This window comes from Leiobunum rupestre, chromosome 8, assembly GCF_980474605.1.
Source record: "Leiobunum rupestre chromosome 8, qqLeiRupe1.1.hap1, whole genome shotgun sequence".
Classification (NCBI taxonomy): domain Eukaryota; kingdom Metazoa; phylum Arthropoda; class Arachnida; order Opiliones; family Sclerosomatidae; genus Leiobunum; species Leiobunum rupestre.
In genome coordinates this window covers 47,136,346-47,163,235 of record NC_143391.1, presented here as the reverse complement: position 1 = coordinate 47,163,235, position 26,890 = coordinate 47,136,346, and the positions used below count along the sequence as shown (strand labels likewise).

The 26,890-nt window shown below is 35.1% G+C and overlaps 2 protein-coding genes across 6 annotated transcripts in view; one reads left to right on the top strand and one right to left on the bottom strand.

Moving 5' to 3' along the window:
• LOC149933543 (uncharacterized) overlaps positions 1 to 16,861 on the bottom strand; it is a 28,515-nt gene extending 11,654 nt beyond the window's left edge. For 2 of the 5 annotated variants that reach the window (XM_090155298.1, XM_090155303.1), the window contains exons 1-5: positions 16,733 to 16,861; positions 13,235 to 14,216; positions 3,103 to 3,209; positions 2,344 to 2,502; positions 315 to 2,280 (exon numbers count right to left, since the gene is read on the bottom strand). In XM_090155298.1, coding sequence (XP_090011424.1) covers positions 315 to 2,280; positions 2,344 to 2,502; positions 3,103 to 3,209; positions 13,235 to 14,171 — 3,169 coding nt within the window. In that variant the 5' untranslated portion in view covers positions 14,172 to 14,216; positions 16,733 to 16,861. Of the gene's footprint in view, positions 1 to 314; positions 2,281 to 2,343; positions 2,503 to 3,102; positions 3,210 to 13,234; positions 14,217 to 16,444; positions 16,568 to 16,592; positions 16,688 to 16,732 lie in introns of those variants that run through there. The other 3 variants (XM_090155302.1, XM_090155300.1, XM_090155299.1) reach the window with 3 other exon arrangements.
• A 6,333-nt stretch (positions 16,862 to 23,194) lies between these two features.
• Positions 23,195 to 26,520, top strand: mge (translocase of outer mitochondrial membrane 22 homolog mge). The gene is made up of 4 exons (XM_090155492.1): positions 23,195 to 23,359; positions 23,426 to 23,571; positions 25,033 to 25,272; positions 26,339 to 26,520. Exons 2-4 carry the CDS (start codon positions 23,428 to 23,430, stop codon positions 26,423 to 26,425), a joined length of 471 nt encoding a protein of 156 aa, XP_090011618.1. The 5' UTR covers positions 23,195 to 23,359; positions 23,426 to 23,427; the 3' UTR covers positions 26,426 to 26,520.
• Positions 26,521 to 26,890: the final 370 nt, after the last annotated feature.

The following is a 26,890-nucleotide window of genomic DNA, read 5'->3' as shown; positions in this document are numbered from 1 at the left end:
AAAAATAACGAAAATCAAAGATTTTGTAGCAAAAAAAAACATTGCAACACGTCAGTTTCAAGCCTCCTTAATGTGCGCTCACAATTGAAGAAAAATTTATAAAAAAGAAGATTGGTTAAGGACTTCTTTGAAATGGTGAATGCATTAATAATCATAAATATTCAGTGATACAAATTTGCTAAAAAGGTTTATACCTTTCTAACCAAAATTTTAAAAAATAAGTGCTGGAAGCTATTTAATAATAGCAATATTTTGAGACCTTACATTCTTAATGAGGTAACAAATATATAGCAATACGGTAAAAATTAACTTACTGACATTTGGAACGCCATTTTCTTCTTCTGATGAAAAATCTAGCTGAAGTCTGGTATCATCTATTCCATCACTAATACTGTCAGTGACACTCTTTTGGACTTTATTTTTTGAGGCATCTTGTGCAGATTTCTCCTCATTTGATTCTAGTTGCTCAATGTCAGGAATGACTGTATTGGAATTAGCCTTGGTGGTTAAGGAGTTTGTTACAGACTCAGCTGGAGAAAGTTTTGAATCTGTGCCTTCATTAATAACCAATTCACCTTGACTCGAATCATCCATGGCCACATCATCCTCTTTCATATCATTCACAGACAAATCTTTATCTTTAAGTTCAACATCCACTTCTGACCCTTTTAATTGGTCATGCTCAGTAGCAGCACCCCCACGCGACCTTTCAATACTCGACTCTTTATTATCGTGATCAAGACTAGTCATCTGCTCATCTAGAGATAGCTCAATGTCTATCTTCCCACCAACAACTTTAACAGTCTTACTAGAACTACATTTATTTTTCAAAGTACCAATTTGAACCATTTTCTCATCAACAGCTTTGACTTGTGGATTGTCTATGGCTAATTCATCTTTTTGTGTGATAGGTATTTCTGCATCATCAATCACGGCCACTTCAACTAAATCTTCAATAACTTGTTCTTGTACAAAGTCATCAATCACTGGCTCTTCATCTGCCAATTTATCTTTCTTAGGAATATCTTGATCTAATTCAAGACTCAAAGGTGCTTGTTGAATTATATCCTCTGTCATAGCTCCATCTTTAGCCAGTGTACAAGGCGTGGTTACATCTTTAGCCAACTTATTGCCCATCATAGGCTCATCTGGAACCAACTCATCACCCATAGGCTCATCTGGAACCAACTCATCACCCATAGCCTCAACATGAGCCAACTTATCGCCCATAGATTCATCTTGAGCCAGCTCATCTTCCATAGACTCATCTTGAGCCAATTCATCGCCCATAGACTCATCTTGAGCCAATTCATCGCCCATAGACTCATCTTGAGCCAATTCATCGCCCATAGACTCATCTTGAGCCAATTCCTCGCCCATAGACTCATCTTGAGCCAATTCCTCGCCCATAGACTCATCTTGAGCCAATTCCTCGCCCGTAGACTCATCTTGAGCCAATTCATTGCCCGTAGACTCTTCTTGAGCCAATTCATTGCCCGTAGACTCTTCTTGAGCCAATTCATTGCCCGTAGACTCTTCTTGAACAAAATCATTGCCCGTAGACTCTTCTTGAACAAAATCATTGCCTGTAGACTCTTCTTGAACAAAATCATTGCCCGTAGACTCTTCTTGAACAAAATCATTGCCGGTAGACTCTTCTTGAGCCAGCTCAAGATTAGGAACAAAAGTTATACAATCAATAATAGGTAGATCTTGAGTGAATTCATCAATGTCTGGTGCCTGGTCATCAATAATGGGTGACCTATTTTGAACCCTGTCACCTACAGTTTCACTTTGTAACAATACATCTTTTGTAATTTCACCTTGGGTAAATTTCACTTTCACAAAATGGTCATCAACTGAGTTGTCTTTGATTGCCGTTTTATCTACCTCATCTTTACCTTTGATTTCTGTCGGTACTGAATCTTCTTCCATTACTAAATCTTCTTTATCTTCCACCAGCAATTCATCATTCATTACTTCACTCTGCAACAAACCACCTATAGGGTTTTCTATATCTCCCTCAAAATCTTCTTGAGCAGTTCCCTCTTCTAGCTTCAAACCTGCCTCATCATCAGCCTGCTCATCCCATTCACCTTCAGCCTGTTCTCCACCCTCTTCCCAATCCTGTGCCTCTTCTCCATCTGCTTCCCATGCATATTCACCATCTGCATAATGTTCGGAACCCCACTCCTCATGAGGTGCTTCGGGATTGAATTGTTCCTCTTCTTGAGCTGCTAATTCCTTGCTTACACTCATATCATCAGTTGAATTAGGATCCTGAGTTAAAGAATTTTTATCATTAGCATTCAAAATTTCCAATTAAATGGTCTTACTACCTACAGGTTCAATAAAATTTTCCTCTCTTATTTCAACGGAAGGTACTTCATTATTTCCTTGAGATTCCATATCATTAGGGCAGAAGCTGTGAACTCCACTTATAGTCATGGGAATTTCATATTTTTCAACAGTATTCTTATTATTACGATTGTCAGACGAGTCCTGTAACAAAAAAAAGTTTTTTTTTAGAATCCAGCCACCTAGAATAATGTCATTGCAAGTCACTTGATTGACTTATGCCTAGAGTGGTGTCTAGGAATAAGTTTATATAATAGCTTTTATTTTATAATACATGTTATGTGAAATTTCCTGCAGGGTAGTCAGCTTCCCTGCATCAAGATAGTTTTTTTCCTCTCAAATAAACCTGAACTTATTAAAAATGTACAAGGAAAATTAAAAAACATAGAAAAATTTATAAATTCTTAAGATGTCACACAAAAAAAGCTCTGCAATCAAGCTATTTATGTTAATTTGAAGCACAATTTTTCAATTTACATAATTGACATTTTTACTGTGAATATGTACTTAAGAAAACCCAACACCAACCCAACCTGTTTTTTCTCCCAAGTCCCTGACCCTAAGAAAAATCTCACCCCATACGATCCCTAATTTGTTGATCCACATACATAGAACATCCTACTATAGTACCTTTAATAGGAAATCAAGGATCAATTTAACTGAAATTATGTTTAATAAATTATTTAAGGAGGGATGCATAAAAAAATTCACTTGGGACTATTTTGAATAATAAAAATTATTTACATTTATTACAGTCAAACAATGTTCCACTTCTTGAACTGGAGAATCATTTTCAAGTCGTAATGTATCCATTTCTTCGTCTGACAGTTCTGAAGTATTTACTTTTACATCTATATTAAAACATTTCTAATGAAAGTCAAGTAAAAATAGTATAAAATAGAAAATAATGGTTCGTGTTTAGCACTTTAAAAAAATGCATTGTCCCAGTGATCGTACGGGGTGACATTTGAGTCGGGGTCAGGGTCGAGGAGAGAAAAAACCCCCAAAAACCAGGTCGGGTCTGGGTTTTTTGGAATTTTTATTTTTAAGCGTTTTCTATTCACAAAAGTGCCGAGATTAGTCGCTTCAACGGCCGATTATTTAAAAGTAAAAGTAAAACCATAAGTGTATAATATTGTTCCATAAGAGTGATACTTTCTATTCTTCACATGTAATACTTTTACTGAGAGCTATTCACAAGACAGACTGCTTCGTCGCCGTTTTGCATCCGCTTGCTAACACATCACACGTAGCCTTTGACCGTGCCTCGCTAGGGGGGATTTTCTTCTTACGATGACGTAAAATATTCCCCAAAGTGACGAAATTATGGAACAATATGCTAAAACCAAAAACAAAATCAAAACCAGGGTGAACGAGAGGCGAGCCTGGTGAAGTTGACGCGAACATTGTACCTTCAAACAAGAGAAGTCGCTGAGAGAATAGGCGGCGGGCTTGCCCCGTCCTTCTTCGTTTTGGTTGTAGGCTGTAGCTAAGCACTCGATCGGGCGTTTATTAATTTGTTTTATTTGGAAAACCAGACTTAAAAAAAAACCCAACCCAAAAATTTTACAACCCTACCTGAGTAGGGTCGGAGTTGAAAACCCGGGGATCCCCGACTTACCGGGTCAGGGTCGGGGTCCCCGTACGATCACTATCCCAAACCACCGATAGAAGTAGTCTCCTTTCATTGAAAAATTTCCATTATCCTTACCATTCTTTAATAATTTGAAAACAAATGGTTGGTGAAATTTATTTTTTAAATTATATTCAATACCACCTTTATGAATTAGTGCTTAAATAATGAGGTTTTCAAGTGCAAATTCACGTAAAAAGAATTTTCATTGAGTTAATGTTAAAAATAATAAATAATGCAGTAACATTACACTAAATTGAGGGAAAAAAATAACATTTTACCAAATCTGGTTTTATCAGGGTATATTGTTCACAAAATATTTAGTTTAGAGGCCATCATTTTTTTATTTTTACAGGGCGTATTGACAGTGCGAAGTGGAAATTTTAACTTTCTCATGTAACACTTCTTAATGAGGTGCTTCACTACTCTATGCACTTTTCAAAATGGGATTGAGATAAAAGCAGTGGTGACCAAATAATTATGATGGCAGGCCAAATTCCAAATCTAAAACAATGAAACTGGTCGGAAGTCCTTTCTATAGGGCTAGTCCCCACCCCAAAATATTTTCCCAAAAAACCCTCTCAAAAAACCAAAAATTTAGATTAACTTTGTAGAAAAATAATTCAAAATCACATCTATCTTTTCAACATTTCCATCATCTATAGTGGCACTTATATCAAACACTTCTTAATATCGATAGTCTTTTATATAAAATTACTAGCAAAAGAAAACAAATTTACTTTTACCATAACTCAAGAGTAAATCAATAGAAAGTATTCATAGCCGGGCTATAAATTTAAATGTTTGTCCCCTCTGCTGACAATTACAACTTAAACAGACAAAATAGCCATTAATAATAAGTTAAAATAATCAGAGGGGCTAATACCCAAGGCAAGACCCTAAGCACAAGTCATCTAGCGACTTTTAAAGCCATTTATTCAGGTGGCAGAGTTGTACTGAATACATTGTAGCTAATTATTTAATAAAATAAAATTTTGCTTGAGATAAACAAAACACAATTCTAGACTTAACTAAGCCAAATAACTAACAAATTAAAATATCCGCATATTTTAGCACTTATCAGTGGGCTGTCAAACTTAATTTGAAAACGGTTGATTGACCTTAAAACAATTAAAATCTTAGAAATCATATTTTCAATATTTCTGGTAGGATTAGGTCTAGGGGAGATTTCACCTCCAAGTCATTTTCAGCCAAAATTTAAGTACAGCTGCTTTCCCCCTCCCTTATGTTTTTCGCCGGACACGATAGAGTTTGACGTGGCGATTAAGAGGGAATTATTTTTTGGCCGCAAATGAAGATTTAACTTTTTAACTTAATTTAAACGTTTCGACAATTTTTGGAAGTTTATAGTTTTTTGGTTGCAATTCTTTGTTTATTCGCCGACACCACACTCTTTTTAAAAATTTGCTTAAGGACTATTTTTAGTGGTAGTAAGTATTGGCGCCTGGGGCCACTCCAGCCCTATATTTATTGAACCCCGATGGGCCATCTGGAATCGTACCTACTAACATCGTAGCTAGTATAGTTGTAAAGAAAAGCCTCAGTCTAAGGTCCATGACCAGACCTATAGTGAGACTTTAAGCTCAATAAAGATGGCCATTACTATTGATGGCTATCCCATGAAAACCATCTCTGAAGAAGAGATGGGCACCATCCAGCGAAGGATTCTGGAGAGGATAGATGGGATACCCCTCGGGTGACCCTCTACCTCGATTCTGGAGTTTTAAGCTGGAGGATGTGTCTACTGCAGAATGGTTGGGGAAGGAGTTTGACCAGAAGGAGTTGGTTCCAGGTGGGTCATTACTTTCAGTAATGAAGTGTTGTAATTAGCTGACCTTGACCCCCGTATAATATTAGCGCGAGCTCTATTGATAACTTATGTCTAAAATATTCCTTCGTCTGGCATCTCCAGAAAGCCATTTATGGCCTCAAGCAAAGTGGTCGACAGTGGTACAATGAGCTGGACGCAACCATGTTGAAAATGGATTTCAAAAGACTGTGTTGCTGTAACTGTATATATAAGATGGGTACTAACGGAATCCTTATTGTTTACGTTGATGACATCATTGTCCTAGCAGGAGATGAACAGACCATGCAAGACATTGTAAAGATGCTGAAAGCACGTTTCGACATAACTGACCTAGGATAACTTAAATATTTTCTCGGAATTGAGTTTGAACACACCAAAGGGCTTATGAAAATACATCAAAGCGGGTATATAGCAAAGATCGCAAAAGAATATAACATCACTAAAGACCCCACATTGAAAATGCCTTTACCCACGGGTGTATCATTAACTAAGAGAGATTGCCCAGAGAGTGACTACTTGGAAACATCGTATAGAAGAATTGTTGGAATTTTATCATACCTTTCACAGCGAACGAGACCTGATATCGCGTTTATTGTGGGAAAATTAGCACGTTTCTCGTCCAACCCCGGTAGAAAACACCATAATTACGCGTTGCGCGTTTTGAGCTACATTTGCTCTACCAGCGAATATGGACTGAACTATCGCCGCGTTAATAACTGTGCACTCGAGGTCTATTCAGATGCATCATACGCCTCAGATGAAGATGACAGAAAATCCACCAGTTTGTTATTCGTCTACATCCAGGGGAATCCAGTGAGTTGGCGATCGACCAAGCAGGATACAGTGGCTCTGGCCAGTATGGAGTCCGAATACGTGGCACTAGCCGAAGCCGCAAGAGAACTGATTTGGTTAAATAGTATTCTCATAGAAATCAATCCTTTGTGTAATAACTTAGGTGTTATTAAGAAACCATTATTGTTGTGCGATAACCAATCAGCTATTTATTTTTCCGAGAGTCGAATAGAAAATAACCGAACTAAACACATAGATATAAAACACTATTTTGTGAGGGATCATTTCGAGAAAGGTTAATTTAGAGTTCGTCCCCACCAAGAATAACTTGGCCGATATATTCATCAAACTCTTACCACAGAAAATTATAGATTTCTGTTTAAGCATTAGATTAATTTAACAAGTTTTGTACCAAACAAATTATTAAATTACAGGGGAGTGTTGTAATTAGCTGACCTTGACCCCCGTATAATATTAGCGCGACCTCTAGTGATAACTTATGTCTAAAATATTCCTTGAGCCTGTTGGCAGCCTTGTTGTTCCTCCTTAGTATGTTGAGATGATAGGTTAGGCTAGAAGACATTATGCCGAATTCTAAATGTTGGATGTGTAAATATATTGTTTATAGTACTAATTAAACTAACCAGTTTTATATTGCAAAGCAAGTCTGTTGGTAATCGTTTACTTTCTAACATGAAGGTAACAGACCTGCCGAAACCATTCAAGGTCGCCTTCCGCACCATGGATGTGTATACGAAGGACGCTAATTTCCTTATTCGCAGGCTTAAGACTTTCAACAGTGCGTTGAACACGCAATGCGGGAAGATTGTCAATAAGTCTAAGGTTCCGACTGCCATCCGCTGGATTTTTCAGATGGATGGAGAGTCGGTCAAGGCCATCAGGGAAGCAGGTTTTATAAATAAAACATAAATATACATAAATATCTATAATATATATAAGATATATTAAACGGAAACCGTAGTACTAATATATCAAAGGAGATAAATAAAACCATAGGAATCGCTTGAAAAATGATACGATTCATTTACCACAAAACAACAATTTAACTATTTCTCAAGAACATACTTGTGCTTAAATGAAAGCAAATTAAATTTCCTACAAACTATAAGGGTCGTAGGACACGCCGTTGTAGCGATATTTGGCTCGAAACATGGACGATAGTTTAAAAAAACTGTTAGAAATATAATCTCAAATAATTTTATTGCTTATGTACTGTGCTCATCATTTATCTCGTCGTCTGCTACAGATCTATTGTTTCAGAACTTTTAGTTTTAGTTACGTTTTTGGTTCTGGACCTGCTAGTCATGTAGTTTTTATAATCCCACTTTTTCTTATTAAATAGTGTATTTTATTACTAAAGCATTTTTCATAAGTCTGTAAATGAATCTTTTAATGAATATAAATCGTTTTGAACATTAAGTCCTTGTATTTTGATCCAAGATATTCTACAAATGGTAGCAGAGCGTGGTTTACAAGGCTTAGTGACTATAAAGAATGTTCTAGAAGATGAACTAGAAGTAACTCAGGAGATATTAACTCTGTTGGCTCTTTTACATTTGATAAATTAAAATAAGATAATTATATGGATCTAAAACATTTACAAGTACATTGTCTGAGAAGACTTTATGGCATAATAGATTGGGTCACCCGAATAATAAAAGAATGACTGACCTCTCAAGATTGGATATGGTCAAGGGAATTCCAAATTTGAAAGGAACTTTAGAAATTTGTTCACCATGCCTGCCGGTTATCAAAGTCTACTAGACAACCATGTCAACAAATAAGCTCAATTACAACCAAGTACCCTTTGGAACTCGTACATTCTGATGTATGGGGTCCTTGCCCTGTAACTTCTTTGGGAGGAGCGAGGTACTATATCTCATTTATTGACGATTTTAGTAGAAAGGCAGTGGTCTATACAATGGCATCGAAAAATGAAGCATTCCAGAAATTTAAACTTTATCAAGCCTGGACAGAAAGACAACTGGAAAGAAAAATCAAAAGATTGCGAACTGATAACGGTCTAGAATATACTGCAAATTATTTTGAAACAGCTTTGAAACATGATGGCATTAAAATTGAACGTACCAACACTTATACTCCCCAAATGAATGGAGTTGCAGAACGCTTCAATAGAACCCTGATTGATGGAACGCGAACATTATTAGAGGAATCTTCATTGCCTCAAAAGATGTGGGCAGAAGCTGTGTATACCTGTACTTATTTAGCAAATCGTCTTCCACATTCCAAAACTGGAGAAAAAGTACCCGAAAAACAATGGAGAAACAGAAAACCTTCAGTGGGATATCTAAAACAATATGGATGTTTGGCATTCGTACACATAGCTGGCCCTAGAGAATCAAAATTAACTAGAAGAGCAAAACCAGGAATTCTTGTTGGTTATGCTGGGAAAACAATTGGTTATAGAATTTGGTTTCCTTACGAGAATGACAAAGTCATTGAAACCAAACATGTTCGTTTTGATAAAAGCAAGAAAGGGATAACATCCATCAATGGTTATTCAAGTGAGGATACTGTATTTGTCTAAAGCAAAAATTGGCCTGAGAATAAAAATGAAGGCGAACAAGAAGAGAACAATGAAGATGAAACAGATCAAGAAAACGAAACCGACCAAGAAGAAGATGAATCAGATTTCTACAGTGGAGAAGAAATTCAACAAGACAAAAATAAGATAATTATAAATAAAGTTCCTGTACCAGTACATAGAGAACCTGATATAGTTCAACCACCCGCAGTAAACAATGATCTACCTGACAGTTGGAGAAAGGAAATAAAAGTGAGACAGAAAGGTGAATCCAAGGGACGAAAAGTTATTTACTTTTATGGACCTAATGGAACAAAATGTAGATCACAGTCAGATGTCAAGAAACATTTTGAAGATCAAGGATTGAAGTTTGAGATCAAGGATTGAAGTTTGAGCCTTCAAACTTTGGTTTCAAAGAGAAGACAAAAGAAAAAGAAGAACATATGGATTTTCATTGTGTGGAAATACCTATGACATTTCAAGAAGCGGTAGAAAGCCCTCAATCAACATTATGGAAAGATGCAATGGATTCAGAGATTCATACAATAGAAAATAGAGATGTTTTCGATTTAGTTCCAAAACCAGAAAGAAAGAAAATAATTGGTAGCAAATGGATCTATGATGTCAAACAAAATGAAGATGGAAAAATTACAAGATTTAAGGCACGCCTAGTTGCTCAAGGATTCGAACAAAAGTATAAACATGATTACGACCAAACCTATGCACCGGTGATAAACTTCACTCTAATAACGATATTAATTTTCCTTTTTGTTGTTTATATGGGATGGTTTCATAAACACCTGGACATAAAATGTGCGTACCTATACGGAAATTTGGAAGAGGAAGTATATCTTGCACAGCCAAAAGGTTATTGCGTAAATGGAAAGGAACAATTTATCTGGAAACTCAAAAAGGCACTATATGGCTTGAAACAGAGTGGAAGGAGTTGGCATACTGAACTAGATAAAAGATTACAAGAGATGGGTCTCGTAAAGCTTCAGGGGTGTAATTGCGTGTACCGCTATGGGATTTCAGCCCTGATTTTAGTTTATGTGGATGACATAATCTTATTAACAAAAGATCAACTACTAATGAAGAAAATAACTGGTCTAATTGAGAAAGAATTTCAAGTTGTTGACCTAGGTGGTGTCAAGTATTTTTTAGGAGTAGAATTCGATTTTAATAACCATGGTTTAAAAATACACCAACGAAAATACATAAGCATGTTGAAACAACAATTTATAGTTCCAGAAGAATCAAAGAAGCAAGATGTACCATTAACTAAAGGAACTATGTTATCAAAGAATAAAAATCCCTGCATTGTAGAAGATGATACTGAACCATCACTTTATAGAAAGATGATTGGTAGTTTACAATACATTGCACATCGCACTCGACCAGACATAGCTTATGTTGTGTCCACATTAGCTCGATTTGCGAACAATCCAAGTATAAAGCACTATGGCTATGTTGAAAATGTACTAAAATATGTGTGTGATACTGAAAGCTATGGACTGCATTACAAGCGTACAAATGAATTCGGATGCAACGGGGGCTTCTGATTTAGACGACAGAAAATCAGTTACTGGATTTGTGTTAACCATTGGAGGAAATCCAATGATATGGAGAAGTGTAAAACAGAGCATAGTCGCATTATCGTCTATGGAATCTGAATAAATAGCTCTCTCGGAAGCTGCGAAAGAGACTTTATACCTGCTAGTCATGTAGTTTTTATAATCCCACTTTTTCTTATTAAATAGTGTATTTTATTACTAAAGCATTTTTCATAAGTCTGTAAATGAATCTTTTAATGAATATAAATCGTTTTGAACATTAAGTCCTTGTATTTTGATCCAAGATATTCTACAAAAACCTTTTTGGCAAAAATTTCAGGCGACACCTATTGAGCCAGAACGCAACTACACTAGGGCCGACACTTTCTTTAATTTAGCGGTAAACAGTAATTTAACTATTTGATCATGTTCTCGAGAACTAGTAGGCCTACAGGAAAGTACTTGTGCTTCAATGAAAGCTAATTAAATTTCCTACAAATCATTTGCTATTATAAGGGTCGTAGGAACATCGTTATGGCAACATTTGGCTCGACACATAGATGATAGTTTAAAAACCAAAATTATGGCAAAAATTGCCTATTTTTGAAGAGCTGTATCTCAGACAATATTAGACAAAAGTCTGAAAAACTCGTGGTTTTTAGCGTACCCCAGAGTTAGCACAGGGATTTCGAAGTTGCAAAATTGAGTATATACTACTGGGACCTAAGAACATAAAAAAGACAAACCTACTACTACATTTAATGCAAACTTCATGTCTAAATGAACTGCACTAAAAGGCTAGCTTGTGTCGGCATTACAGGAGCCATGAGAACAGCCCCAAGCGCTTCTCAGGAAATTCTCCTGAATAAGCTTCCTCTACACCTTTTTATTGAGGAAGCTGCCTTTTTAGGTGCCTATAGGCTTAACCAAAATGGCTGGTGGAAGGCTAATAATTGGGAGCACAGCCACACTAAGCTCTATCGGGATAATTCCAATCAGATATTTTTACAATGGGTTCTGATATGATAGTTACTAAATTTCACTCTAATAAACCTTTTGAGGTCAACTTCCCTAGCCGTGCGGAGTGGAATAACTTGACCCTCGGTACCAGAGGAGAGATCGTCTGGTTCACTGATGGGTCTAAGGTCCACTATGGCACTGGTTCGGGGATGTACTGCCTTACTAATAATATTGGCTTTTATGAAAGCCTTGGGATACACACTAGTGTATTCCAGGCGGAAATATTTGCCATTTGCTCCTGTGTTGCTTACTTTCTACATCAGGGGTATCATGGGAAGGTTATCCAGATTTATTCGGATAGCCAGGCCGCCCTTAGAGCTCTCAGCCAGTATAGTATTCTTTCTAAACTGGTTTTTAGCTGCTTAGATCTCCTCTGTGCTCTTGGGTTACACAATAAAGTTCAACTTTGTTGGGTGCCTGGGCATAAGGGGCATCTTGGGAACGAAAGGGCTGACGCCTTGGCCAAGGAAGGTGCGAGGGCTGGGTTCATTGGGCCGGAACCTGCTCTCCCCATCTCCCGGGGACTTGTACGCGGCTTGATCTCCAAGTTTATGTCAGATCGTCATCTCAGACAATGGTCTGAGATTGAGGGTCAAAGGCAGGCCAAAGAGTTTACTCTCACTCTCTAGGGCTAGTATTAGGATTGTTATTGGCCTACTCACAGGCCACTGCCATCTAAACAGACATTTAACTCTTATTGGGGTCAGTGATGACCCGATTTGTAGAGCTTGTCTAGCTGTGGAGGAAACTGCCTCACATGTACTCTGTAGCTGCGATTACTATGCAGCCCAGAGGTTTGAGCATTTGGGTATGCACGGGTTGGAGACTTATGACGTCTCTAACATCACAGCCGGGCAGATTTTAAACTTTGTGTCAGCAATAGGACTTAATTAAGTCACCCAGTTTGGGGATGCACAATGGACCTTAGGTCGTAGTGCTTGGCTTGCCACCCCACTCAATAATAATAATAATAATAATAATAAAGAAAAGCCTTTATTCGTAGTACCCAATAGAAGTTTCTGTGGCGCCCTCTAAAAAACCAAAACTACATCAACAATTAATGGGACTCACACTTTGTGTGGGCTACCAAAACAGTGGTGTCAGCAAACACACAACAAAAAGAATTAAATCAAACAAACAGTAAAAATTCCCAAAAATATAAAAAACTTTTAAATTAAATTAAAAAATTAAATCTTCAAAAAAATAAATACCCACGCTATCTACGTGACCAGGTCTACCAGACGCAAGCCAAAAAAATTAGAAAGCTTCACCCAAAATTGGAAAAACCTTACCTAACCTAACCAATTAAATAAAAAAAATTAAATATTCATTTGTGGTAAAAAAAAAATACCCACGCTATCTACGTGACAAGGTCTACCAGGCGCGGGCCAAAAAAAATAAAAAGCACTAAGACCACTGTAGTTTACAATATTTAGGAGAAAAGAGCTTAAATAAGAAATATTACTATCTCAATTTCTTACCAGAGACTGTTTTCTTTTTGGAGCTACTAGCAGCACCTTCATCATCAGATGAGAGAAGAACACACACCTCATTTGGATTTTCAATTGTTCCAACACGTGCAGAATTAATATGGGCCAAATCACTATCTATCATTTCACCTTCTAAAGGCTCTCTATCTTCCCAGTCCGAGGGTTCTTCATCCTCGAGGTCCAAAATCAATGATTTAACAGCTAGTGCTTCATCTTCTTTTGTCAAATCTTCATCAAGGATGTCATTGTCTATTGTACTGCCCATGCAACTATCAAAATCATCAGATGATATGTCCTCCAAGTCTTGAGCAATGTTTTTCCAAACTTTGCTATTTAAATCTTCATCTACATCCTCTGATTTCCGAGATTCTTTTTCATTTACAAGAGATTTTTCTTCCAAGGAAGATTTCGCTTCTACAATACTGATATCAGGATCTTCAGTTTTAGGTGATTTTGTTCCAACTGGATTGTTTGTACTTAAACTCATAATGTTACAACTATCTAACTTTGTGGTCAAACAATCGGAGCTAGTTAATGCAACATCAGTACCTTCGCTTAAGACCTTTGCAATATCTTTCTGTAAACTCTGTGTTTGTGAACTGCTATTCCCACTAAATGCTATTTCAGGGCTTGGTTCAGCTAGCGCAATCGCACTTTGCTGTTCAATGAATTGCTTTCCGGTTGAAACATTGGGATCAGAATCTATATTTGCAATTGTAATGTCAACTTCATTAGAAACACTCGGATGTTGGAAATTGTCACGTTTTTTGTGTTTTTCAGATATAAATGCAGGTTTGATCTTAAGATTAGAAGGAAAAGATTTTCTGGCTGTAGGTTTCGATACTGCTCCACGACTGACATGAGATGATCCCTTTTGTTCCTTTTTAAGCTCTTTTAATTTCTTATACTGCAATTCCTCAGTTTTCATTCTAGTAAGTAAAACTTGCTAAGCAAATGACTGCTCTGCTCTGCCCTATAACAAAAAAAAATTGAAATATTAAAGACATTTTACTTTGAATATCTCTTTTGAATCACAATTCCAGTTTTGTAAATAATTCCTGTTGAATGATTTGCCGATTTTGTTACTTGTAATGAACCTTGTCCCTGTGAGCATAAGATAGGCTTAACTTAACCTCTAATACATAACTACTCTTGAAGTGCTATATAAGTATACTCTTTTTATTAATAAAAGGAAACTATACACTATGGCCCCCAGGTGATTGTTGTAGAAACAGGCTAGGTTTACTACTGAGATTTTCACTTGCAAAGGCAGAAAGCTAACGATTTAAAAAACAAGTCCAAAGACTTGCTTTCAATCTGAGGATCCAATGGATATTTAAACATTCCAAAGGTTAATAATCTTACTGTGTGGAGCAATCTTTCCTCTAACTTCACCACTCATCCTCTTAGTTTATAAACTACACCTTACCACCACTAAGCCCTTCCCAACCAGTATTAGTCCCCTCCCAACCGTATTGGTGACATCAAGGTAAGGTACTTACAAACAGATCTTTAAGACTACACTCATATTAGTTTGTAATTTCATTATTTATTTCAGTAGACAACGTTTTACTATGAAAAATCTCAAAAGTTGCTACTTTCATATTTTTCAAACAGTGATTTACGTTATGACTTTGGGTTTTCTTAGCTGATTTTGAGTTTACTTAACCAATTTTTGGGCAGTATAGAAGGATTATTAATAAAAAAAATCTTTAAAGATAAATTAATATCTGTTGGTTTACTGTAATGTTTTTAAAGTATTCAATCACAACTATGAACTTTGATCACAATTATTACTATTCAAAAGGAGACAATGCGCCATCTTGTCCCAGCGTCTGAAACTCAATTAGGCCATTTAAGCTATTCTGGGTTCATTTGATTTGAAAAATAAATGAGTAATAAAAGCATTATTATAAGGAACTATTTTTACATCATTTCAAGGACACTAGGAAACACTTTTTTCAGGAGGGTCATTCCACTTTGGCTTTTAACATTTTCTGCCCTGCTTAATCATTTGTTAAGGAGGTAATCACTGAAATAGACTGTAAAGTAAATTCCAACGGCTTCGGAAGGTTTATAGAAGTTGAGGTTAGGAAAAAAGGGGAACGTTTTGTGATGGCATGGCTGAAATTCTCATTGCTTCTCGACTTCAATATTCACTGAGCTCAATTCTACTTTTTCACATCTATGATGATTAACAATTAATAATTTGCGTTAATTTAACAAGTTCAAAGTTGGTGCTAAGTATCTAGTTAAACGAGCATGTTTAAATATAACGGTCAGTGAGCTTAGATGACCCCAAGAGCTCCACGAGGGTTGGTGACTTACGTCTACCACAAAGATTTGTTTCTCAGCAACAGGTATAAGACGGCCACTAAGCATACTTAAATATCAACCCATCGGGTATTCTCTCCCTAGATTGCATCCAGTTTTAAAGGGCCAGCAACTGAGAGAAATTCCACCCCCATTTATTTTACTGCCTTTTGTTGTTGTCTTCCATAAAGGTATATAAAGGTTATATTCCCTTTTAAGGATTCCACCACGTACCATAGGCGATAAACATGCTCACTTAGACAGCCAATATCAAAGTGGTTTCATTATTTCCTCCATTCACCTATAGGTTTGGGAGTGGAAGCGAATTTATGAGGCTGGTGAAAACCTTTAAATGGGAGCTAAAGAAGCACATTAGCCTCTATTACTAATTGAATTTCTAGTTGAAAAGAGACTTAAAACGGTTTTAAAATTCACAATTTATTTATTTAAAAATCCAACGCTTCGGAGGAACTCTTCCTCCTTCTTCAGGGATTTTGCAAGTCTGAAGAAGGAGGAAGAGTTCCTCCGAAACGTTGGATTTTTAAATAAATAAATTGTGAATTTTAAAACCGTTTTAAGTCTCTTTTCATTTAGTTTTTCACAATGTGCTTCTCTTCACTTGAATTTCTAGTCCTACACAGATTGTCTCAAGGCACAGTCACACTATAACTTAAAATCCAGTTTAAGCAAAAATAAATGTCTATTTATTTTTGGTTTAAGTAAGTATGAATGCTGTTTTGAAGATAAACTCTCAATGAAACTGTCTAAAAGATATGGTGCGACCGTGGCTTTAGAGCTGTTTAGGTAGCAGCCCAAGCTTTTCCCAAACCATGGAGAAAAAGAACACATTTGAACTATTAACATTACCAAGTTAAGCATATTATTTACATTAAAAGACGGTAAAATTGCCCACTTTACAGCACAACAAGTAGTCAATCTTGACATTTTCGGAAATTAGCACTCCAGAAAACTTCATAGACGTTTTAGTACTGTTTTGACATCTCTAATAATAAACAAACTTACAAAATGAACTTACAAAAAGAAATTAATGTCCTTCTAAAATCTATTAAAATTTGAACACCAAGAAAGAATCACAGATAAATAAGTTCCCGCCTTTGTCATCATTCCCGTTCGGACAAACCTAATTTGCCAAGATCATACAAAGACATACTTTACCAATTTCAATTTCCCTCTGGCGCATGTGGCGTTTTGAGCATACAGTCTACCACCGATTATATTTAAACTTCACAAAAGCTCAACAACTATTAGCGCGTGTTTTAAAAATTTATGTTATACCATAAGAAAAAAGATGAAGTACCATAAGTAAAAAAATTAAGAATACTATATTAATTTTATTTTAAATTGATGAAAATGTATGTAATAGGTGCTTAAATAAAACATCCTCCAAGGAAATCGCCAAGAAGTAATATTTCTGAGAGCCAGGACCAACAAGTTATATTGTTTATAAAATAAATAAACTTTATATAGTGCTTGTACTTTTCACCTGTAAAAAGAACGTCGTGGTTTTGCCAAGGACAGTATAGACAGGGACGAGAAAGCAGGGAAAAAATTTCAATTTTAAACGTCTTCATATTCACGGGGAGTTAGATGTAAACAAACCGCGGCTATTGTTAAGACGTGGTTCACCATGGGCAGTATTATTGTAGTTAGTTTTTACCATTTTGATGTTAAATTAAAAATAAAACTACGAGCGTAAATAATAAAATTCCCATTGGTTTTGAACACTTAAGCCTCGTTAAGAACCGCTAAAATTAGGTGACCGCCATTTTTTCTTGTTTACAACTAACTCATCTTGCGTTTAGGTCGTTTTAGGTGATATATTCCAACAGAGGCCGCCAATACACTTTCTCATCCCTGTATCTACTGTCCTTGGTTTTGCCAAGCCTTAATATGTCAAAAAAGCTACCTGGTTAAAAGGGAATGGTTGTTGATGCCGTAAAGGTGAAAAATTTCCATTATTTATATAAACAGTGACTTGCAGGTCCTGGCTCTCGGAAATATTACTTCTTGGCGATTTTCTTGGAGGACGATTTATTGAAGCGTCTATTCTATCATTTTAGTATGTGGCCGTTTCAGCATTTTTAAACTACTCAATGTATTTTGAATACACCTTGGTTCAACAGCGAATATTATTTTTCCCATTTATTGAAAATGAATATAATACCATAAGTAAAATTATAGAAGTAAAAAATTAAGAATATTATTTTGATTCCCAATAGATGCAAAATGTATAGTAAAAAGTAACATTTAAAAAAAACTTGTGGAATAAATTAATAGAATTAAATGAAATTTTAATACGATAAGTAATCTAATATATACTACTTCACGTACACTCTGTTTAATAAGTGGATAATTTTTCCACTTTCTAAATATGAACCGACCATTGTGAATTCAAAAACGCGCGAGTCAGTGACGTAGAACCAATATTTTAAAAAATGTCAAAAATTAGTTTTGACGGTTCCCGCCAAAGTATTAATTTTTGGCGGACGAAACCAATAAATAACGAAAGATATTGGAAAATAAATAATATTTGCAATTGGTTTCATCAAACTATCTGTTATAGTTTTCTAGCAGAATTAAAAAGAGGGCAAAAATTTCACCCGTCGAAGACTTTTAAACAGAGTGTACTTGAATATTAAAAATAAATTAAACCTCACACTTTTAATTGCAATTAACAATGTTGTGAGACCTGTTTTTCGCATAGTGTAACGCACCGTTTATTGGTAATTTACCAACTTCGCTAAATACGTTTTTACCTCTCCGAGGCGTTATACAATCATCGTGTCTGTCTCTCTGTGTGTGTGTGTATGTGTGAGTGAGTGTGTGTGTGTGTGTATGTGTGTATGTGTGTGTATTTTTGTGTGTCGTGACGGTTTCAACTCCGTTTCATTGGAAATTTTGTTATTGTAATGTTTATGCGTAATGTGTGAATGTTGAGTTCGTGTTATGGTGGTTGTGGGTGTTAGGTGTGTTGTATGTATGGGTGTTTTCTCTCTAACTTCTTCTTATTAACTTTTGGGACGGCCCGAGTGCTGAGGGTTACGATAAACGCGTCTCAACGTGCAAATAGGTTCAATTTGCGATCGCATCGGGTGGAATTCGAACCCGAGCCCTCCAGTATAACAGGCGGACGTTTTAACAAAGAACCACCGACACTTATTACGCTTTATCGAAAATTAGACCTTCAGCTTTAGCGGAAGCATTTATTGCAAATTAACAAAGTATTAAATTTCAGTTTTTAATGAAATAGAACGATATTTCGTGTTCCATTTCAATTATTGAATCGAAGATATTCTAATGTAGCGTCTTCTCTGTCGATTAAAAACGAATGTGCCGCCCAGGTTTCGAACCCGGGCCGTTCTGCGTGGCAAGAGAATACTTTACCACAGAACCACTGACTAGGTAAAGTTATATTAACGCTATTATGAACTTATTAATGTCAAATATTTCTATAATGTAGTTAACATTTATGATTTTCATTTTTTATCGTTTTTGTAATAAAAAAACGTTTAGAGGATATTTAAGGAAACTTTTAATGAAAACGTTTATGGAAAATTAAAGACAATTTATTTTATTTTTAATAATAAATATTCTGCGGGTCAGGACTCGGGAATCGAAACGTGAGCCATTGCTTCTTGTGTTTTTTGTTTAATCATATTGTCCTATTTAATATAAATTAATAAAAAATATGAATTAATATAAACTCAAGTTTTCGTTAATGTATTTTATTAATTATCGCGTACTTCACTGGTTTGAGCAAAAGTGGGGTTTTACGATACTTTCGTTTGATTTATTTTTAATTAATTTATTTATCGAACGAGATAACGAGTTGTTACCTCTCCGAGGGTACTTTGTACCCTGGAAGGGTATTACAATCACCGTGTCTGTCTCTGGGTCTGTCTGTCTGTCCAGGCTGCGAACGCGTTCGCATTTTCCGTGCAATGGTTAAAGGGAATATAACCTGCAAAGCAATCTTTACGGAAGACCCCTTCAATTTTTCAAATTTCCCGGTACAGGGGCGCCAAACATTTCTAAAGCCAAAGGCAAGAGCGGTCAGAGCCGCAAACGTTGGTGTTCCACACCAAATACCTGAGGTTATATTCCCTTTAATCATTGCGTACGCAATGTCTCGAAATTTCTGCGTTCGCAGTTTCTCGTAGGGTTGGCAAAACCACCGTGTGACGGTGAGCGTTAAAAAACAGCTTTGGCGAATATCCTTTACAAAGTTATAACGTTAGGTACTATAATTTATTCTACATCATTTTAAATATTTATAAATTATATTAATCTTATATTTAATGAAATATTTATAAATTATATTAATCTTATATTTAATGAAATATTTATAAATTATATTAATCTTATATTTAATTAAATATTAATAAATTGTATTAATCTTATATTTAATTAAATATTTATAAATTATATTAATCTTATATTTTATTAAATAATTAAGTATTTTAATGTAAAAGTTGATCGTGATCATTGACTTCCTTAGGGAAAATGTTAAAGTAAAGGAACCATTATGATAAGGCGGGGTTTTTTACTAAACGGATTAATACAATATCTGTCGATATTTTTTATTGAACTTTGTTTTTTTTATTTTTGTGAACTTGTTTTTATTTCGTCGGGAATTGAACCGGGAGCGCGGTTTTAGGACTTTGATTCGTTGCCGCTGTGTTTTTGATTCGGTGCCGCTGTGTTATTAGGCCAAAATTATTAGCTCGCTTTGGGACGAAAAGAGTACACCTTTTACCCCAAACTACCAACTTCTTCCATAGTATAAAAGCCAAACTGTATTTTGAAGTTGCTCGCTATTTCCTAAAAAATTACTCCAAAACTAGCGAATAGTTTTCACCTATTGTTTCCTTTTACGTTGTGTTATAAATCTGTAATATATTATTCAATGACATTGTTAAACTCTTTAATTGTCAGTATGTTTATTTTTTCGGATATGATTTTTTGTTGTGTTTTTTAACTGATCGAGATTACGTTCTTTTTTGTTTTTTTCTGTCTTATATTTGTATCTACTATTTTTTTAGTTTATTTACTTTTTCCCGCAAAATCGTCCAGTCTTAGAGGAACCTTTAAGAGCGTAAGTCATGCCAAAAGCTTATCCGGTTTCATTATAGTAACGTGATAGTAACGTGAAAAATCGTATTTGTGAATGGTAAGGTGTTGCGCTTCTTGATATTATATTTTCTATTGCTTGATTTCTAAGTATTTGAACTAATTTATTGCTTGACTGCGTTATAATATATTTCTATGAATTATTTTGATTCTGAAGTCTGATTGCTTGAATGCGTTATAATATTTTTCCATGAGTTTGGTTTCTGAAGTCTGATGGATTGGGTTGTTATTGTGTATTTTTCTATTCGTTACTTTTATATTTTGATACTCTAATATTTTAAACTGGATATAGTATAACGTTACTTATGCGTACTTCGAATGTGCGTGACGTGGAGGGTATTTTCACGTTTTATTAGGATCAGTTTTTTTTAATTTTAAATCTTTCGTCTTATTTGTATTTTATTTCGTTTTTTCAGTCGTATATTTTTATCGAGTTGTATACATCGTGCGCTTACACATATGTTGGTCTGGTTTGAAACTGGGTCGTCATTACTTCGTAATTTATTTATTCGACTGATTAAGATGTTTAATTTGAAATAAAATGAGCATTAAAGATGCGGCAAGTATTTCGTAAGCGAGAAAAATACAAATACCCTCTGTAGATATTTCTTTCATTAAAATTTGCTTCGTATTATATTCAACTGATAAACCTGTACCGTAAATAGGGTTAAATTCAATTGTGCATTGTTTTAGTACGTCTAACTCACTGTTGTAACTACTTAATTTATAATATTCTGAATAAATTATACTCGGTTGTTTCGTCTCAATTATTTTAATTATAATTGAAATTTTATACCGGGCGTTATTGAACCTGGATTACGTTTTTAGGAAATAACTCTGAATTGCGGAGATCTATCTTGAAGAATCATCTCGAGAAATTAATACCGCTAGGGACAATTCTTCCGAGGAGAGATATATTTTGGCTTGCCAACTTGTTTTGAATTTCCCTTTGTTCGATTTGGTCATTTCTTGTTTTTTTAAGTCATATATTTTTATCTATTATGTGTTTACCGTATTTATGTTTCAAGCGTAATAGTTCATTTATGAAGAAAATTTCGAATTGTATACATCGGGCTCTTATTTGGTCTGGTTTTTAAATGGGTCGTCACTACTGCGTAATTTATTTTAAACGATTTCTTGACGTATTAAGATGTTTAATGTAGTTCATCAATTGGGTTTGTTTGTTTTTATTTATAAAGAGCCCTAACTATTCCGTCTACGGTCATTTATTGTACGTTGTAAGCCATGTATTGCTAACGGCAAGGTGTTTTTCGTTTTTTCTTTAACATAATTTTTTCAACTTTCGGTAATTAGCCTTTTCAGTTTACATAGAGCTACGTAGTGGCAAATGCCAGTAGCTCATTAACTGCTGGATTTTCGTCTGCTAAGCAGACAATTTTTCAATTAAGCGTCTGCTTAGCAGACGAAAATCCAGCAGCTTATGAGCTTCTTGCATTTGCCACTACGTAGCTCTATGTAAACTGAAAAGGCTAATTGGCTTTATTTATTCCTGATTTCAAAGTATTTGGATTAACTTGTTTCTTGGTTGAATATTCTTTTATATTTTTCTATTGGTTATTTTTGTTGTTTAATTTTTATTGAAAGTATTGATAGTTTATAATAAATACAATTTTCGTATTTGGATTGACTTGTACATGCTTCGTTGGGTTGTCGTGGTGAATCGACGTAATTTTGTTAAAAGCTTCCATTTATAATTTAAATTTTGACTGAACATTTATTTTCGTATATTTCTCATTTTTAAGAACCTATAATACTATTTGTTGGCTTTTTTCCCTTAAAGTGGTTTTTCGCACGTTTATACTGTACCGAAAGTGGTGATAATGTGAGCGAAAATTTGTGTACGATGTTTTATTTGCATTGATCCAGACCAACCCTATTCTCCGGAAGAGACTTGGCAACCAGAGTTGCGACACCTCCTCTGGTCCCTGGGGGGAGAATGACTCGGTCGGCGCGGAAAACCTCATGATATCCAAAGTGGAGGTTAATGGACACCGCTGGGGAGAGGAAAGTTTCTTGAAACGTGATAAAGGATGAGTGAAAGTCTCCAAGAAGGTCGATAATGTCTGGTAGCCGGGCGCGAACTCCACAGACATTCCACTGCAGGATGCTAAACATTAAACAGGAAGTATGGTGTAGGGAGACTAAGTTAAACGTCGTGGTTAGATATCCCAATGGACAGTATTACAGATTTCGATTTATTAAAATTAAGACCATTATTGAGTGACCAGGACCCCAAGATCGTGTTGAAGCGAGATAACATCCAAATAGGATTTGATTACATTAAAAAGTTTGAGATCATCGGCGTAAAGTCTAAGATCAGAGTGCTTTAGCCGCTACCTATCTAAGTTTCAACGGTGAACCAAATTGTCAAATAACCGGGGCAAAATAAAATTATTAGATTGGAAGCACTGTTACAGTGTTGCCAAATTATTCTTGTTTTACAAGTCCATAATTGTCTATGCTTAAAGCAAAGACTAAATAGGCAAACTAGAGATATCGAAACTTTCGAAAGTCGTTGGACTCATTGAAAGCATGAGTGAATCCACAAGGCCTCTCTTTTAGCCTAGGGTTTAGAACTTTGAAACTATTAACATTCTAACACCTATTTCTTTTTAAAGTTATTGGAACTTGGTAGAATAATTATTTTAATCTTTAACTTCTGAATAGTTATATATTTATGTAATTTTTCTCCCGAAGGTATGCCGTCAGAAGAAGGTGACAGTGGAGTTGAAGCAATGAGCACTCCAGAGAGCAGAGAAGCCTCACCCAGTAGCAGTAATATTAAACAATCCCTGGTTGAACTACCACCCATAGGAACGGAAAGTGATGATGATGATGATGATGTAAATTTATTTAAGTTCTGTTCTCAACACAGGGACGTGATTAGTGTTTCAATAGCCCTAGGCAACCCATTTTCTTTTTTGCTTGAAAAGGGTGCATCTTTCCATAGTTTTTCTTCTTTTTCTAATGGCTGCTTTGAGTCACTTAGTTATCAGAATGCATCGTGCTGATGTACCTTTTTTTAGTTTGCATGTGGCAATGGTGCAATATGAAAAATGCCATTTTAGTACGCACAATTATTTGACCTCTTTATGAACTGTGCAGGAGGTAAAGAAATCACTGGTTTATGAAATGGTTGTTCATCATTATTAACCGGGGTATGTTGAGTAATTGAAGTCTATCGTCACCGGAGAGATAATATTAGGGAACCTATTTTGGATAGGTTTAATAGATTTTTTGACAGTACACATCAAATATAAGAATTTTAATCTCTGTATTCAGGAAGATTTGTGAAAAAGTACGTTTTTTTGTTAAGGTTATATGCTTAAATTAAGAAGGATTGAATGCATTTTATCCGCTGCTCTCACACATAAGTTAATTATTAACTTTGCTTAATGATGTATTAAGCAGTTTTGACGTGTTCTCTACTGAAAGGAAGGCAAGCAGTAAGGTTTTGCCTTTTGAGGAGAATCTTACTACAATTCTACCACAGGCAATCTCTATCCGTTAAGATTAAGAAAATCTGGGAATCATGAAAACAGGATATAGTTCCACCGAAATTCTCTGTTGACCTGAAATTCCTGAACATGTCTTTGCTAATGACTATTGAATGAAAATGGATCACAGAATGATTGTTTAAATTTTAATTCAAAGTTTTGAAACAGGAAACCTCAATTCCTACTATTAGTTGTGAAATTTGCCGACAGATTATAGTTTGATAGCAAGTAATAAATATGTACTTAGGTTTTCTATCTTAAATATTTACCTTTAGAAATGAAGCAAGCGATTATGATAGCAATTTTATGTTAAGTTCCAATAATTCGTTATTTTACGAAGTAAGAGTTTAGTGTGTTTTAAATTTCAATAAACTTTGACTGGACCATCTGATGGAGGCATCTTTCCCTACCACTTTCATTGGTGAAATAGACCGTAAATAATAAACATATGTAGGAACCATTCCCAATTTCTTTGTTTGATAATTACATCAACTTGTTTCTTTTCCGGGATCTACGAAAGACATGAATTAATGCCTAGGCCAAGTTGGCAACATGTCCATGTGATTTTGATAAATTTAGGTTTGGTTTGAAAGGTAGAACAAACTCATTATCGGAGATTACTGAAGTCATTTGTTTAGCTACATTAAAGCTAGAGTTACAAATTGTTTAACATCTTGATACAAGGTGTCACCACATAGCATTATGGAAACTGACTACATAAAGAGAATGCCACCTCATTTTCTTAATTGTGAATCTTTTCTTTTTTTGGTTGGGAATACTAATCAATACTTACAACATTTCTTTAAGGAACTCGATGAAACTATAATGGAAAGACTGATTGGCTTAACAGAGATGTTTCCGGAGACTTTGAGAAGTGGAGTCACTAGTTTAGTTTCATCTTCAAAAACAGGAGTAGTATCGCTTTATGGATTGAGCCGTGCAGCATTGTGGGTCTTCTTTTCATCATCCGCTTTGCTTATCGCTCCCATAGTTTTTGAAATGGAAAGATTACAGATGGATGAAATGCAGAAACAGCAGCAACGCCAAGTAAATATTTCTAAATATGACTATAGCAATAACATTAAGCACCACCATGGATCCAGTTAAAGACCAATAAATGGGGGGGGGGGATTTATTTATTATTAATTTATTAAAGGGAATATAACCTGCAAAGCAATCTTTAGGGAAGTCTCCCTTTAATTTTTCAAATTTCCCTGTAGTGCCAAACATTTTTAAAGCCAAAGAAAAGAGCGGCCAGAGCTGCAAACGTTAGTGTTCGACACCAAATACCTGAGGTTATATTATCTTTAAGGAAGATACATTTTACTTAAAACAGGAATTTGTTTCATCAATTTTGGCAAATGTATGAGGACTTTAAGGGAATATAGCCTCAAACTTGTTATTCACAGGAAACTTATATAATTTTGAATTACCTCAACTAAAAAACCACTAAGCAATGCGGAAATAGTCATAAGTCATAGGAGACAAGGCCAATATTGACCTCTTAGTGGCAAACAAATACTTCCTCATGTTTATTTATATTCTCTTTAAGATATAATCAGCACAGAAATTCAGATTTTGTTTGTTGGGATGATGTTTCTTGCTACCATTACTGAAAAGTTTGAGCCACAAAGAATTAGGGGAGACATTTAGAGATGAGGGGTCAGTCATTCAGAAAAATCTTGTACACTCTCTGAAAAGTCAATAATCCATGATTTTGTATTGCTGGATTATGGAAAAATGCACCAATCCAGGAAAAATTTAACGAATCTAAGTGGCAAAAAATACAAATCCTTAAATGTTTGAAAAAACGTCCAATCCAGGAGAAAAAACCACAAAAAAATGCATCTCTGAATTTAAAAAAAAACCAAACCAAGTAAAAATTCATTGTATTTGCAAATTGAAAAAAAATTTTGAATGCCCCATGCCCCAACCCCTCATTTAGAGCAAGGTTCTTTATTGCTTACATTTATACTAGATTGTGTCAGTTTGAATGTTTTGATGGGAATGGTAAAAACTGAATTATTTAAACGCCTTTATATTATGAAACTTTTTTCATTTATGCAATGTGATATGCCAGTACAATTTTTTGAACAGTTGACTGTTTTTACAGATATTACTAGGTCCTAGCGCAGCAGTTTCTGGAGGTATGAATGCACCTCCTGTAGGACTTGGAATTCCACAACCACCACGAACCTAATGAAATCTAGAGGTTTTTAGATTGAACAAACTCTTAAGGAATATGACTAGTAGTTTATAAATTATTTTTGTTTGTTAATAAATCACTTTTTGTTATGTGTTTTTATATAAATTTGAATTATGAAACTGACATGCCAGCAATTTGTTTCCGAAGTTAAAGCATTTAAAAAATTTTAACATTAATATTCACCCAGTTTTGGTTGGAGTTAAAAAATATAAACAACTCTAAAACGGTGTAAAAACCATTAAATTTTTATAAACAATTTAATGGCCATGTTTAATGACAAAATTATTTACCAATGTGCTGGAAAATGATGTCATCAACACCAAAATAGTACCATTAAAAATAATTTAATTTTGATTAAAATGCATAATTTAAGGAAAGAATGCCATAATTGACTGTTTATTTGCTAAACAAAATAAGCTATCAGAACTAATGAGGGAGATAAATAAATAAATAATCAGC